The sequence below is a fragment of the Passer domesticus genome, chromosome 11 (assembly GCF_036417665.1).
Source record: "Passer domesticus isolate bPasDom1 chromosome 11, bPasDom1.hap1, whole genome shotgun sequence".
Lineage (NCBI taxonomy): Eukaryota > Metazoa > Chordata > Aves > Passeriformes > Passeridae > Passer > Passer domesticus.
In genome coordinates, this window is record NC_087484.1 from 24,430,659 (window position 1) to 24,446,653 (window position 15,995).

The 15,995-nt window shown below is 38.3% G+C and overlaps 1 protein-coding gene across 1 annotated transcript in view; it reads right to left on the reverse strand.

Annotated features, from left to right (window-relative positions):
- Positions 1-1,123: 1,123 nt before the first annotated feature.
- CAB39 (calcium binding protein 39) overlaps positions 1,124-15,995 on the reverse strand; it is a 41,103-nt gene continuing 26,231 nt past the window's right edge. The window contains exons 3-9 of the mRNA XM_064435876.1: positions 12,589-12,753; positions 8,713-8,831; positions 6,458-6,626; positions 5,449-5,508; positions 3,659-3,724; positions 2,696-2,839; positions 1,124-1,879 (exon numbers count right to left, since the gene is read on the reverse strand). Of these exons, the coding sequence (XP_064291946.1) occupies positions 1,691-1,879; positions 2,696-2,839; positions 3,659-3,724; positions 5,449-5,508; positions 6,458-6,626; positions 8,713-8,831; positions 12,589-12,753 (912 nt within the window). The 3' untranslated portion in view covers positions 1,124-1,690. The remainder of the gene's footprint in view (positions 1,880-2,695; positions 2,840-3,658; positions 3,725-5,448; positions 5,509-6,457; positions 6,627-8,712; positions 8,832-12,588; positions 12,754-15,995) is intronic.

Sequence of the window (15,995 nt, forward strand, 5' to 3'; positions counted from 1 at the left end):
CACTCAATTTTCTGGAGCTCTGGGATTTTCCTTGTGAAGGCTTTCAAATCAGTTCAAACATCACTGATTGTGAAATATTTCAAATGGGAAGAGGACAGGAAGCAAGAAACATTTTCTGTAGCATTCACAATCATTCAGTCATGCAGAATTGGAACTTCCAGACCCCAGTCCATGAGTTTTTGCTTGGTTGTGATCTCAGCGTTACTATATGATGAACAGATACAATTTTAATAACATCATTTAGCTATATTTAGTAGATTCCTTTTGTATGGTCACAGTAACAAAAACATGGTGCAAAATCAGTTGGGTTTTCTGTTTTTATAAATACTGATAGTTTGCAGCAATGAAGAACAAAATCAACAAAAATGAGATCATTTTGTTATCCTAGGACACCTATGAAATTGCTTCTCGAGGTCGGAGGGAATGAAATCACTCAAACAACTATTGTACTGAGTTATTTACTGTAAGAAATGACGCACTGCAGGCTCCCCCACAAGTCAGAGGAATCAATATTAATTTAGCATAATCCTTGCCATTTGCAGAGCTGGTGAGCACAATGCTAGTGTAATTAAATAAGGCCAATATTACCTGCTAAGAACATAGCAGAAAGGGTTCCAGTTCTCTGTTTCAGTCTACCCTAATTGATGGCACCCCATTAGATACGTGAATACAAAGAATTTGTTTGGGTTTGGGTGTTTGTTTCCTTTTAAATGCTGCAGTACTTAAGATTGTTAAATCAGCATTTCCATGTGATCTGAAGTATTCAATTACATATGAGCATTCATTTTGCAAAACTCAATATTAGGTAATAGTTACAGACTAATACAATAACATTCCTCTGCTGTACAAATTAAATCATATTTTAAAGAAATGAGCAGCCTAGGAGTTATATACAAAAGAAACCAGCAAGCATTGTTGAAATGAAATGCAAAATGTCACTGCTAGGTCTACTGTCTGAAATACCTTTAAAGAAAAATTAACAAAAACCCTTAGAACATATTTCCAAGTTTACAAGTCAAGTCTCAGAAAAATCAAATCATGTCCAAAAAAATTCTATAAAGCGGTGAAAGGCATATATACATTTTCCTTATCAACCTTGAGATTTCACTCTTTTAAAAGTTGCTAAGTTTCAATATCAGTTTATTTGCAAGACAACTGTTTATCCCAATAAGCTCACATCTTAGATACATTTCCCCTTTGATTACAAATAAAGCACTGCACATTTTTTTGTTTTAAATCAAGGCATATAATCTTATACTATGGTGTCAGGTATGCACAGGTCACATTGTGCTCATTATCTCAAACAAGGTTAAGTGCAAACATACAGATTTATTCAGATTTGCAAGCATGCAACCTGTTACATAACTACATGAATACCTTCTCTCCTAGACCAAACTAGTATCTATATGTTTGCTTTCACGAACCTAGAATCTTTCTTTTCAGGACTCCTAAAACAAGCAGTGTCTTTGAATTCTGAAATGACACAAATATCAAGAAAGTCCACATTGTGCAAGAAAGCAGCAGCTATGTTTCTCAACTTGGACTAAAAATGAAAAGAGAAAAACAAAAACCGTTCACTGAACAGCAGATTAGCAGTAATGTTCCTCATGAATCGATAAGAGTGCCTGATGCTGAATATCTAACAGCAAATGCTGAATTTGGGTTTAATATTTTAAAGGTTTATTGGAGTTTAAGCTTCTTGCTGTGCTGGTCTCTTCAAATCCCTGATCTGTTTAACTAAATAGGTCTTCTCATCATTAAATTGTTCATCCTCGGTCCTGTCATTCTGAAACTTGCTGAGGAACTCAATAAGTTTGGTCTGGTTCTTTAGAAGGATGTCTAATATAGGCTGTGTCTTGTTAGGATTGGCTACAAACACCTGCAAGAAAATAAAAGACATTGAGCACAACAGTGAGAAACAAAGATTAAGTTAAAAAATATTACCTAACAAAATACTGATGATGATAAATTAAAACTATGTTTTAATTATTCCAGTATCCCACCAAAAAACTGCAAGTTTTTTAATAAAATTACTTTTTTTTAAAATCAGGGCATAAGCTGAACATCAGCACCAAAGTAAATCTAGTCTGTGGGAGGTGACCAGCCTCAACAGCCTCTGCAGAAAGCACTGAAGACACTTTATGGTTAAATTCTATGGCAAATGCATGGTTTCGTATCATGTGCAGCATCTGATGGGAATCTCACACTTCACTGCAAAGTTTCAGACCTCAAGGTATAACTCTTAGCTGCCTGTCTGCTGCAAAGTCAGAAGCCATCTGTCATAATGTTCAAATTACAGTTCAGGTGACCTGACTGAAATAGTGCTGTCCTTCAGAGATCATGCAGTGTGACAAAACCACTTGAGAATGCCAGGATTTTGTAAGGAATCATGCATTCCTCCTTATCTTCATGCATTCCTCCTTATCTTCATGCATTCAATTCCAAAAGTTTCTGCGAGATGTTACTCTGACAATCACATGGAAGTCCCTAAGTGATTTCTGAACGGTTTTCAAAAGATAACCAAGATATCTATTTGTAAAGATGGATCATAATCAAGCAAACATCAGTGCTCCCTTTATTTAATCACTTAGCAGACACTAAGGTAAGCTCCACTTAGGCTCAGCTAAGCAGTTTACTCAATTAAACAACTCCTGGTCAGATTCCTTCTGTTCCATGGTGGGCTTTTGTAACATACCTTGAACACATGGAAGGCCTCAAACTGAATGTTACGACTCTTGTCTCGTAGAAGGTTCATCATTAGTTTGAGGTTCTCAGGTTTACTGATGTACTTTGTCATAATTGTGAAGTTGTGTCTGTCCAGTAACAATTCACCGAGAAGCTGAAGGCAGAAAAGAATGAAAAATGAAAAAACTACTAACAGAAGATTGAACTTGTATGTGAATGCTTTCAGACCCCCTGAAGTGGTGTGGTGCTCTGTGAATGCAGCACAGTGGTCAGGAGATAAAGCAGCAACAGTACTAAGTGCCCTAAATTTCCATGTGCAGGTGGATTTTCCCCTTATTTCAACGACACAGTTTCTCCTTTTCCTCAGAAAGTGAAAAATCACACTTATTCCCCCTTGTAATGAATTGGAAAGTCTTTCCTTTTTTCCCCCATTACTTCATTATTTTTTCCACTTATACAGAAGCTATTCAGCATAGAAAGAATGACTTTTAAATAAAAACCAAAACCCCAATAAAACAGGTTAGTACATCAAATGAAATATTGACTGGTCTTTTGCTACTTAAAGGGTTTAGAAGGATTTTGCTCACAAATACCACCTTTACTTCAAGCTCTGCATTACATTAATGTTCACTATTTCTTACCTACTTGAATCATGGCTTTAGGCACATCATGTGTACCTTTGTTAAATTATTTAAATGTAACCAGACTTGCTGAAGGGAAAAAAATCAACAAAAATAAAGAAATTTGAGGAGCCAATTTTTCATAGGGAGAGAAATTACTTTGGTCTGTGTTGGACATTAAAATATATAAGAACTGGACAAAAGAAGTAAGCTGATCCCAAGAATTAAAATGTCTGAAGAATGAAAACAAATACTATTCAAGGATGTTACAGAAGCCATTTCAAATAAAGTTAACTCACCTTGAAAATACAGGGAATCTCTCTGCATTTAAGAAGAAAATAAAATTGCCTTACCTTAAGTGACTGTCTCTTTGTCACATAATTTTCTGAATGAAGTAACTTCTCATATTCACTGAAGAACTAAACACAGAATAAAGAGAAGGGTTAGGACTTTTTCAAGCATCATAGGCATCTTCTTCCAAATTACTGCAACAAAGTGGAGAAGAGACAAATCCCTAACAAAACCAAACAGAATCTGAAACCTCAGTAGGTTCCTGTAAGTCACTACGTTGTCACTACTTAGGCTTTTAAAGCACATACAAAGTTAAACACTGAATAAGCTTTAAAAAAATATGTATTTACTCTTTCAAGAGACTTTAATGTTTAGACCACAGGGCAGTGGAAGGAGTTTCTTCATTATTTACTACCAAAACAGGCTGCCCAGAGCAGCTGTGGCTGCCCCATCTGTCACTATAAGACATGAAATAACACGATGCGGACACGCTTTTTGCCTTCTCAAGGTAAAAAAGGGAAGTTTATTTTCTGACTCCAACATTTATAGATTTCCAAAAGTGACAGTGGATTGGAGGGTGAAAGTGCCACCTCTCCAATGACACTGGACAAACCAACAGTCCATCAAATTTCTCCTCCTCCATAAAAGAATGCAAAACAATAAGTTATTTACAGAAAGTGTGTGAGAAAGTTCATTGCAAGAATGTAAACATCAGAAGGCTTAGAAAAACTTAAATCAGGGAGACAGCCATCCCTGAGGTGTCCCAGGCCAGGCTGGATGGAGCTGTGAGCAATCTGCTGTCGGTGCCGTGGCAGGGGGTGGGACCAGGGAGTGTTTGAGGGGACAGCTCCCAATTCCCAATTCCCAGGGACACCCTGGAAAGCACAGCACGGGCTCCCTCTGGAGGAGAAGCCAGGCTGGCTCCCACAGAACCACATTCAGAGTAAGACTGATGTCTTGCACTCACCAGAGCAAATTGATTTTTCAGTTTGTGCAGGGTTTTTTACAAATGCCCAAGTGACCAAGTGGAGTTGCCATTCAGTGTGTCAAAATGTGAGGACATCACCGAGTCAGGCAGGACTAAAATAAACATTTACCTTGCACACTCTTTAGGGTTTTTTAATATTGTCAAGTTTTACTATTCATGAGTAGTCTAAGTTTCATGGCAGTAACACTGTTAAATACAGTTTGACTTTTTAGAAATACATTTATCAAAATCTCTTAAAAGTTTCAGATATGATTTCACAGCAAGAAGAAATTTGCTTCAATGTAGATGAAGAGGTGAGCTAAGTATCAACTCTGCACATCTAATTTCTCAGAGCCTCTTAACTGGTTTCCCAACAGTGCCTAAAGCATTATTAAGTAGATATTCCAGGGCTAAAGCAAGTAGTCAAAAAGAGAATAATTTTGTCTCCTGTTTAAAGCTGAGTCACTCAGAGGAGGTATTTGTGATTTAGTGAACATGCCTGGAGACAAACCTTTAAAAATCAATGTGATTCCAAGTTTGTCAGGTTTGTTTTTGTTTTGTTTTGTTTTTTTTTTTAATTGCTTGTGAAGTCTGTGAGTTTTAAAACCAGAGTAAGATTTAAACACTTAAATGTCGAACTGGTTCCAAATAATCTGTTGAAAGGCAAAAAGGATTTAAGTCATGTAGCTGAAAATGTCAGGATAAATGAAACTCTCTAACATTATTTGTTTTGGCTTTAGCAGGGGGGAACTGAACCCCAAGTTCAGTTGATTTAATATTGTGTGGAAATCCCCAAAACCAGAGCTAAACAAGGAATAAAACAGATTTCTTCAAATAAAATACACAGCACCAGAGAGCTCTAAATATGAAAAGGTGTCTGCTCACCCTATCGTAATGTTGTTCCAAAAATTCTGCACTTAACAACTTGTGTCTTGTAAGCAAATCCTGTAAGAAAGCACAAACCCAGTACTGTCACTAAAAGTATTTAAACAGCACACAGACATTCTCACACACGTAAGACATTCAATCCAAAACTCTGCTATTTCATTAAACACGCTATTTTAGGACCTGACTGCTGGTTACCTGGACGCTGCTCAGGATCTTGGCATTGCTTAGGAAAGATCTGTGATGAGTTACTTTCATTCTCAGAGAGACAGCCTGTGAAATTATCACTGAAGGGAGCTATTTATGGATCAAGACCACACTCTGCACACAACTACACACAACTGAGGTTAAGACCCACCATTTAATCTTGATTAATATTATGCTTATTGTCCCCACAACTGATTATTTTAGGGACACAAAAATTGGGCCACAGAAAATTTCCCCAGACAAAGCAACAGCATCAGATATCCTCAGGAGGAGCACAGGAGCTGAAGACACAGACTGGGAGCACACCTGCATTCAGGTAATGCATGATACAGCTTACTCTCCAGAACAAGATTTTGGGGATCAGAGGTACTGTGTGTATGCACAGGTGTGCTTTGCATTCTGAGAAATAAGGAAGAACAGTGTCCAGCTCACCCATCCACATCACACCTATTTTCTTCCCCCCTGTCAAGGCTTATTTTGCCAAGAACACCACCCACAGCGCTGGGTGCAAAAGGCAGAGAAACACAGAAGTGTCACTATAGGACACGAAACAACACAACATGGACTCGCTGCTCTAAGGTAAAAAAGGCTTTTTATTTTCTGACTCTAGCATTTATTGTATTTCTAGAAGTGACAGTAGATTGGAGGGTGAAAGTGCCACCTCTCCAATGACACTGGACAAACCAACAGTCCATCAAATTCCTCCTCCTCCATAAAAGAATTTTACAAGAACGTAAAACAGGCCTAGAAAATCTTTAAAAAATCAAGCCAGAAGCACCAGTTCCAAGGCTGAGGACGTTACCTTGAAGGTGGCGAATGCATCGGACGCGATGTCAAACGTCGACATCTCCACGTATCTGAAGAAGTCGTAGAACTGCTCTGACCACAAGATGATTTTAGCTAGTGGCTCGTGCCGGATGCATTCCCTAAGCATTATCCCACAGTTCAGAGCAATTTCTGGAGATTCGTACCTAGTCACAAAACCCAGCAAAGATTCTTTATGAATTTATAAATTTAAAAAATTTACATTTAATTAAATTTATAAACTTTCACAAGTAAGCACTGCAGCACCACATTGTTAATTAGAGTGTTCAGTACTATCAAGTAAACAAACCCATAAAAATGAGAGGTACTTATTCCTGCATTAAACTCCATTTTAAAATATTTCAACTAAATACTGCTGAAATAGCTGCCGGTTACAATTGTAGCAAATTCAAAGAATTTTCACAAACTAAATAATTTTTTTAAGTAATTGTATTTTATATTATTATAAAATATTTTATACTTTTTATATCATACTATATTTTATACTTTATATTATTATAAATAATACATGTACTTTTTTGTTTACACAACTAAATAAAAATACTTTTTTTGCTCTCAAAATCAGTTTTCTTGTTCCACATTGGTGGGATTGCAGACATCTGGAAAAGCAGTAAATGATTTGCCTTGAAAGCTGCATGCTTAAACATGACAGCAATTTACACAAAACCTTCCATGTGAGCATGAGGGGTTAACAACACTGGACATAAATTCAGATCTCCTCTTCCATTAAACCATTTTTCAGCGCCAGTTGCTGCTCTGCACATCATGGGTTCCAGCTTCTGGAGCAGTCACAGCCTCTCACATGCCTTCCTGCCTCACACCTCCAGAATCCTGCCTCCTAAACCAGTGGAAGCTAATTCAAATTCCCCACAATTTGAGGAGAAAAGTATCATTGTGCATACTGAGCATTAACTACATTACCCTATTAAAAAAAACCCTGAAATAATTTTCATTAAATCCTGCAATACTCTCCCATTCATCCTGTCATGGAGATTTGAAAATCTACTGAACATTTTGCAATTCATGCCACAGATTTAATTCACTTAAATTTGTCTCAGTTGGATATCAGATGTAACATGCAAGTTGCTAAATGCCCATTTCAAACATCCTGACTTATATGAGTTTCAATAACCCCTGTGAGGATATAGCTCTCTGAAGTGTGACAACACAGACTAAAAGTGAGCACCAATCTGTGGCAGCCCCCATTCAACCACTTACCAATGAGAACATGCTGAAAAAGCAGTTTTCTCTCTCTGCACCTCAAGTATCTTTGCCTTCTTTTGTAAATTATTTTGAAGGCACACTGAATCAATAATTTCTTCTGCATTATGTCACAACTAATATTTTCTTTTGTCCCTCTGACATTTAAATGACATTACAGGCAAGTAATGCCACCAACAGGCATATCCCACTGAGATGAGTGGCCCTTTCATAAACCCTTGAGTTATCCCAGTAAGTGGAATAAGTGCTCCTCAACTACAGCAAGCTTACCCAGAAGTAGTCAGATTTATTAATAGCTGCATTTTTTAAAATTGTTTATTAATGTTTGATGAGCTTGTCTATCCCAAAATATCCAAGTGGAATTGCAATTTTCAGAACTTTCTTAATTAAAGTTATTAGAAATGCAAGCAATTATTTTCTGCTTTCATGTTTGGGAGCTGCAGTTCTACATATGTTCAGTATGGCAGGACTCTCCAATATCCAGCACTCCAGATATTCCAAGAAGAGAGGAATAAACAATTGTCTGACACAATATGCCATGGATCATTCTTTTTTTGGTCAGGTTTGTGGTGGTGTGTTTGTGTCAATACAGCAATATAAATCACTACGAATAAGAAGTCTAAGACAGGCCAGCAAACTGGAAATTATTGTGGTTAAAAGGAAAAAGAACAGCCTTCAACTGTTAATGAGTAAGATCACAGGAGAATAGTTTAAAAAGGTTCAAATAGCATACAGAAAGGAAAACATCTTACTAGCCCAGTAAGAGCACTTCAGAGTACTAACAGTTCAGAATTTTCAGTTGTATTTCATGCAAAAGTAGATGGCTGGGGTTCTGTTACTTAAATTTTCCTTTACTTAGGGAAATTACAGACCCCAAAACCAAAGAAAAAGAAAACAAAACTAAGCATATAGCAAAGGAAGAGCAAACATGTCAGAACTCACTGCTTCTCTGTGCATTTAAAAAGCCCTTATTTCATGTAAAAGCACATTTATGCTTCACAGTGCACATACCCTTTTAATAGCATGAATAAGATATTCTGTTGAGTGCAGATGTATTCAACTGTGGGAGTTCTTGTACCAATTTGTCTTCTGAGAATGTTGTTGAAAATTTGCGCAACATCTTTCTTGCCCTGTCAAAAACATCAGCAGTTAAACACAAAATATGGAAGTCCACAGGCAAGTTAACAATGAAACATTATCATCACCTCGTGCAGCTGTACTGGGGGTTCTGCAGTTCAGGCAGCCTCCATACTCTGATCTTGACCAGATTCTTTTTCTTTATGCCCATTTCAAATATGCCAAAGCACTCAAAACATGACACCATGTTGCAGGCAGATCACGGGGAATTTACATTCAGAAGTAAAGCCAGCTGATGTAGCATCAATCTCCTGGGCTTATTTGATATTTGATTTTGCTAACAGCATGACAGTTTTTAACTGTGCTCTTGCCTGGAAGTGTATTCTTCAACATTCCATTATCCTCTCCCCTTGTCTAGGGACACACAATGCCACCATTAAGAGTGTGCAGAGCGCTTCCAACTGCAGTGTTAACATCCAACTTAGAACTGCAACTTATGGAAGTGGAATAAATAAATGAGTGAATAATATACACAGAAATCATCCACTGACCTAAAATGCAAGTCTCACATTTTTCAATTCACAGCAGCAGTATAAATAAGACCAGGATGCTGGAATTCAGCACAAATTATACACAAAAAAATTCACAAGCATAGCGCCAGACAGCGTCAAAGGAACTGGAAATGTTTTTTGTTGAATAAATACACATCTCCTGTTTATTTCCTCTGAAGATGACAAACTGGTAGACATCTAACAAAAAGGTGGTTATAAACATGAACAACTTCCACTCTCATTCACATGCACCATTTAAAAGCCAAATTTCTGCAATTAACTGCTGTCCACTCTGGACTGCACAAAGAGACCTTCAGGATTATGTGTTATCAGATCTACTCCAGAAAAAGACCAGGCCAGCTTGTACTAAACTTGGACCTGCAAATAAAGGCCTGTTAAGCAACTCCACCTACAGGTTCCCTGAATGTTCTACACCAAACCTAGATGTATATAATGTTTCTTGACAGGCTCTAGCTGTGCTGTAAATCTCCTGAGTAACACCAGGAAGCTTTTGAGTAAAATGCAGGGCTTATTTAACTAGCAAGAATTTTAAAAACATCATCAATTATTTAAAATCCTTTCAGTTTTCTAATCAGTGTAAAAAAGACTGCATGAGAAAAAATGAAGTGTTTATGAAAACGTAGGAGGACTGGAGTTTTGCAAATGGCATGTTTGTGAATTACCATGGACAGTTTTGCTGGAGTGTTGTTTTCAGGATATAAGAGATTGTTTGTAAACCCTTGTTTTCTCAATTACAATTCCATTGAAAGCCAGCCCAAAACAACACCAGAACTCTTTGTTCTGAAATGAGTAGAGCACTGTTTGCAGGAATTGCTTGACTCAAACTCCACATAATATAATCATCAACTCCCATTCACCAGCGCTGCGTTTGCCTCGCAGTCCCAGCAAGAACAGCATTTCCTTCTTATCCCTCCCTGAGCTGCCTGCGGCACACTGCAACCCCACAGCCAGGTTTTGTCACTTTCTTGTGCCTTGCCAAGTGACCTCATGGCCCAACAAGGCCAACAGTCACAACAGCCAGAGGTGAGAGGCACACTGTGCTTGTATTGTCCTCTCAGCAGAAGGATTCAGCTCCCCTGGGCAAAAGGCAGTTTTGTTCTGGGTGGGTTTTTAATTCTGCATTTAAAGAATCCCAAAACAACAGAACAAGACACGCAGTTTCACCAGGGGCACCATCTCTATCAGTGCAAACCAGCAAGGAGATAACTGGTAAGCGTTAGGACTGGTAAGGAGATGGTTGTGTTGACTGCTTTAATGGAAAGCAAGCTTCCAGGGAAGGACAACACTTTAAACAGGCCTGGGCACAAGGAAAGAACTGGGCAATTACAGTTTTCTTCATTTAAACATCCAATTTGTCATTTTTCTAGCTTTTACTTCTTACTTTTCTATGGGTTGTTTTCACCACAGCAATTCAGATTCAAGCACAAGATTTGAGACAGTTAAAGACACAACGAACAATCCCTGTCTATTCCTGTTCTACAAGGAAACCTTCTTCAGAAGTGAGACTGAAAGGGAAAAAAGTTTAGGTTGTCACTGAATAACCTTCAGCTGTGGTGGGAAACCAGAAAGAAAAAATTCCAGACCCACTCTTCAAGTTTAAAAACCACCAGAAAATCAAATATGTATCTTGATCAGTAATGGAATAATTGCTTCAAATGCAGTAAACCCATACAGACATCTGGGATATCAAAGGCAACATCTGAGTGGCTTTGTAACAGCTGGGAAGCTGGAGCACATCTGGAGCACATCTGGAGCACAGGTGTGTTGACATTAACTCTAGGTAACAGCAATAGCTGGACAGTGCCAGCTGCGAGCCATAAAAAGCAGATGTGGTCCAGCCTAGAAAGCAGTGAATGACTCGTTCTCCCTCCAAGGGGAACCATCACATCCTCCTGAAACAAAGCAGCACAAGAGCCACAGGCAGGAAACAACTCACAATCTTTCCATGTCCTCTTAATGAAAAGCACAGCTCTCCCTAATGAGAGCAAGCCTGTGCAAATCCTTCCCATTCTTCATTACCAGAAGATAATGAAGGTTTCCTTTGCTAATAACTGGGCTCAGTAAACACCAGGCTGATACCAATCTAGAGGTCAGCAGAATCCAGATGACGTTTCATGATTTCCTTTCTTCAGCAATTAAAGGCCATCCCAGTTGAGCATTCTCTCTCAGCTTTCCCAGGTTTCCTTGCTTATTTAACAACCTGAATGTTTTATGTATGGTATAAACACTTGTGTGGGTAGGGAAAAAATACCACTGTATTACAATTAAACACAAATCAGAGGGAGTTATGGGTGGGGTGGAGGGGAGAGAAGAAAGAACAGGGAAGAAAGCCATTGTTTTTGGAATGTCAAATTACAATAGGACTTTAAACTGTTGTGTTTATATTGTGAGCAACTTGTTTATGAACAATCCCATTTTTATGCAATCTTAAGAGGGATGATCTTTATGGTTGAGGCTGTGAGTGAGATGCATGGATTTGGCTCCTTTCCTAGACAACCACATGCCTCTTGAGAGACCTCAGGGAAAAGAGAAAAATCCAATTGTACTGCAACATCTCATACCTAAATAAGATTTTTCTCCATGGTGCTAAATTATTCCATGTGATGTGGTGACAAATGCCACAGAGGCTTGTGGAGAGATACCTTTAAATACAAGCAAGTATTGCTATTTTGAATTGATCAATAAAAACTTGGGTTTGTTTTTTTAATAAACAGAAAAAAAGACAAGGAAACCAAAAAGGTTGCACCACTTGTTTCTAACAAAGAGAGAGAAATACTGGACTATTAATAAAATTAACAGCTTTAAATTATGTATTTAAACTTCTTATAAATGTTACAATAATTCTGTTACTTTTCCTAGCAATTTGATGCAGCAAGATGAACATATAGATACATCTTGCAGTATTAAGGTTTGTGTTTGCTATGGGATTACTACTAAGAGATTAACCCTTCTGTGTACACAACAATTCAGAATTATTCCATAATTTTAACAGAACTGTACCACCAGATTGAAAGTTTATCTGCTTCAAATCTGTGTTGTTTATATGTCTAAATTGACAGACTTCATCTTCCATAACTGCTCAATCTGCTGTGCAGTTTGGAACAGTCTCTAATGGATGTTTCATAACCACAGAATAAAGGCTGAAGACTGAAATATCTTAATCAATTAAAGTGGCAGGAATTCAGATATGTTCATTTTAACACAAAGAATGTAAGAAGTGTCAAACCTTCTCTCTTACCTCAAAATCAATGAGCTGCAAGTCAGCTACTAGGGTACTAAGAAGACCACTGTTGTATAGCTCCTGAGCAAGCTGTGCCACAGCTTCTGTTTGGGGTTCCTTTTCATTTGTGCCATACAAGATTTCTTTCATGGCAACAAGGTTTTTTGAGACCTCCTCCGTCGCCTAAAGAAAATGGGAAAACAATACAGTTAGAGAACAATGTCATTTGTCTGACTGCACACTCCTTTATTCTTAACATCTGCAAACTTCCATTGGGGGGAGGAATAATCAGGAAATGACAATCTGGTAAAAAAACAATAGATATTCTTTCTGCAAATAAGACTGTTATGAGACTGGTATTAAAAAAAACCAAACCAAACAATAAAAAGCACAGGCAAGACATACACAATTTAGTTACCAAAGGTAAAAATCTCTTCCTTTTTACTGCCTTTTAACTTCCCATTCAAAAATCCCCTAAAGAACAGCAATAGAATGAAAAGAATCTGACAAAATCTCCATTCAGTAAAACAGTTGTGTAGGATCAGAGTGGAAAACATGACATGGAGCCTTATGCCTGTGCCTAGGGAACTGCTCAGAGACACCAAACACATCCCTCCTGCAGATTTTGCACACATCAGGTTTTGCCAAATACTAGGCTCCCATTCTAGTTACTGTGGGTGAAGTCTTTCCAACAAACAAAACCTCAAGGGGAACCAGCTCCAACTTTCAGGTTATCTCAGCACACAAGAACAACCTGGCCAACAGACCCAGAAAGAGATCCATTCAAAAGGACACAATTAAACATCTAAAATCCTTCCCTGCTTGAAGCCCACTTTACAGAAGCCAGACAGGTCTGACTTGTCACTTGTGAGGAATTCCTAAGCAGCCAGGATGAGTTAGAGCAGCATTTAGCAGTGGAAACACAGTTATCTCACAACCAAATAAAACACAAATCAACAAGAATACTTCTAAGCACCCACGTCTGAATCTTAAAACGTAGTTGTATTGGACCAAAAAAAGGACTACTCCTTTCAATATGTATGTTTACTAAGCTTGGGGGCAAAATGCTGAAAATGCATAAATAGCTGGTTTAATTATAATGGTTCTTCACATGCCTAAAAAGTCTGAATGGTTTGTAAGTGCACTGATTTTTAGTAATTAGATGAACTTGCCAACAAAGTATGCATACACTTTAATGTAAAGTATTCATGATTGATAGCTCACGGAAAATTAATAAAGTGGAAAAATTACCACTTTCTGGATATTGCCAGTCTTGTAAAGGCTGTGTGAAAAGATTTCTCATTTGTGCTTTTTATCCAGAGGCTTGGGATCAGCATGACCCATGCACTATTCAAGCTAAAGCCATTCCAGCTTTGCTAGGTATGCAAGCAAGGATTCCATGACCTTTAAGGAGGCTCTGTATCATTTTTAGCTCCTCCACAACTTTCCACTCCCTGCTGCCTCCCTCTTCCTGTTACTTCAGTTCCTAGTCATAGTTGTCTCCTCCTCAATCGAAATCCCAGGGGATTTTCTGTGCACTGCTGGTAAGTCAGCAAGAAGCACGTGCTCAGTTAAGACCACTTTGATTCACACCAGCTCCTGAAGAGGTGAAATGGGAACAGCAGCTCACCACACAATTGTTCTCTGAAATTCAGAGGAAACAGCTCTGTTGCAGAAGAACAGGGACATCTGTCAGACATGGAGATATGAAGAGATATCTTTGAAGGATGGCTACCAAGGGAAGAGGAAGCAAAGTCTGTCCCTGCATACTAATGTAGAAAGCAAGATGAAAGAGGAAGAAAGGCAGCTCAAGTAACTGCCTATTTCAGCTAAAACCATGGCAGTATTGAGGGCATGCCTGTAATTAAGAAGGCGAGTGGAGAATTTGTCCTAGCAAAATGCCAGGGAAGAGGACAAGCCTCCCAACCCCAAAACTTTAATAATCACACTAGAGCTCTCCCTCACCACCAGCCCAAGACAGACACCAGCAATGGGAAGGCTTGCAAACCAGGCAGAAAATAATGCTGTGTTTCCAAACACTGAGCACTTAAAAAAACCAAAAAGCCTTCTAGTCCAACATGAACATAGAGCTGGGGAACTTCAGTAAGAGACAGGAGTACCTCAGTGCTCTTCGCAGCTGTCAAGACCACCTGCATGTGCTTCACTGGAACTTGGCATGGCACGAAGATTTAGTGGGAAGCAGCACTTAGAGACACAAAACCATTGAATCACTGAAGTTGGGAAAGTCCCTTAAGCTCAGGCTGCACTAAACCACATCCCTAAGAAGCAGCACAGCTTAGGCTGGAAGGTACCTCAGGAGGCCATCAGGATGCTGGAGGCAGAGCCACCTCAGCCCTGCCAAGCTGACTGGGCTGATGGCCAGCCATGCTCCAACAGCCCCGTGGATGGACACTCCAGCACCTCTCCAGGCAACCTGTACCAGAGTATGACCACCACGCACCAAAGCACCTGCCTTGCATCACTCCGGCCTCATTTCTGGGTATCTTCTGGAAACTAAGGTTTTCTGGAAGTATTTTATCAGTAATCAATGTCTATCAATGCACTACACTTCCATAAAATAGAATATCCTTACACTTCTGCTCTAAAATTCAACATCCAAAGGACTAGAAATGAACTGGGACAAATTTCTAGAACCTCCTTACTCCTGCACATTCCATGAACTCTCAGACATATTCCAAATACAAGATGTGCAGACCTATTTTTGCCATTTCAGATGCAGAATGGAATTTAGATAGTTACACTGAAAAATATAATGCTACTTTAAATATTGGTGTGAAGAGCCAAGTTTAAAAAAACACTAAAAACAAATAAAATCAAGGAAAATAAGAGAAGCTTGGCTAGCATTACTAGCAAGATTTTTCTAAGATACTGAGATCTAAACTGCCTAATGCACTGCTCTCTTTTAAGAGGGGAAAAAAATCTCTAGACAAAGATCAAAATACACAATGAGGCTCATCCAAAAATCCACGATCAAAAGTGGAACAATCGGACAACATATGTACAAATATATAAAATATACTCCAGTACAATATATGACCAGGATGTACTTTATACATACAGAACATCTATACTCTCCATGTATTTTATAGAGAGCAGAAGATATATTTTATATAAGAATATATAAAACAGAATATATTTTATACGTTAAGATTTTTAGTTTTTAAGTATTAACATCTGTATTTATATGCTCTCAACACTGATTAGGAGCAACCTGAATTTTAGAGAAAAATTTCACGGCAAGTCATATTTGAAATTTAATGGTGCCAGAAAATTATTACCCTCTGAGGACAAGCCACACTATAAAAGTTAAATGTAAAGCAAGAAAAATAAAGTACTTACTTCTCTATGTTTATGAAGGACGGAAAGATATTATTTAAAAATAAAAGCAGACACCATGAAGTCAC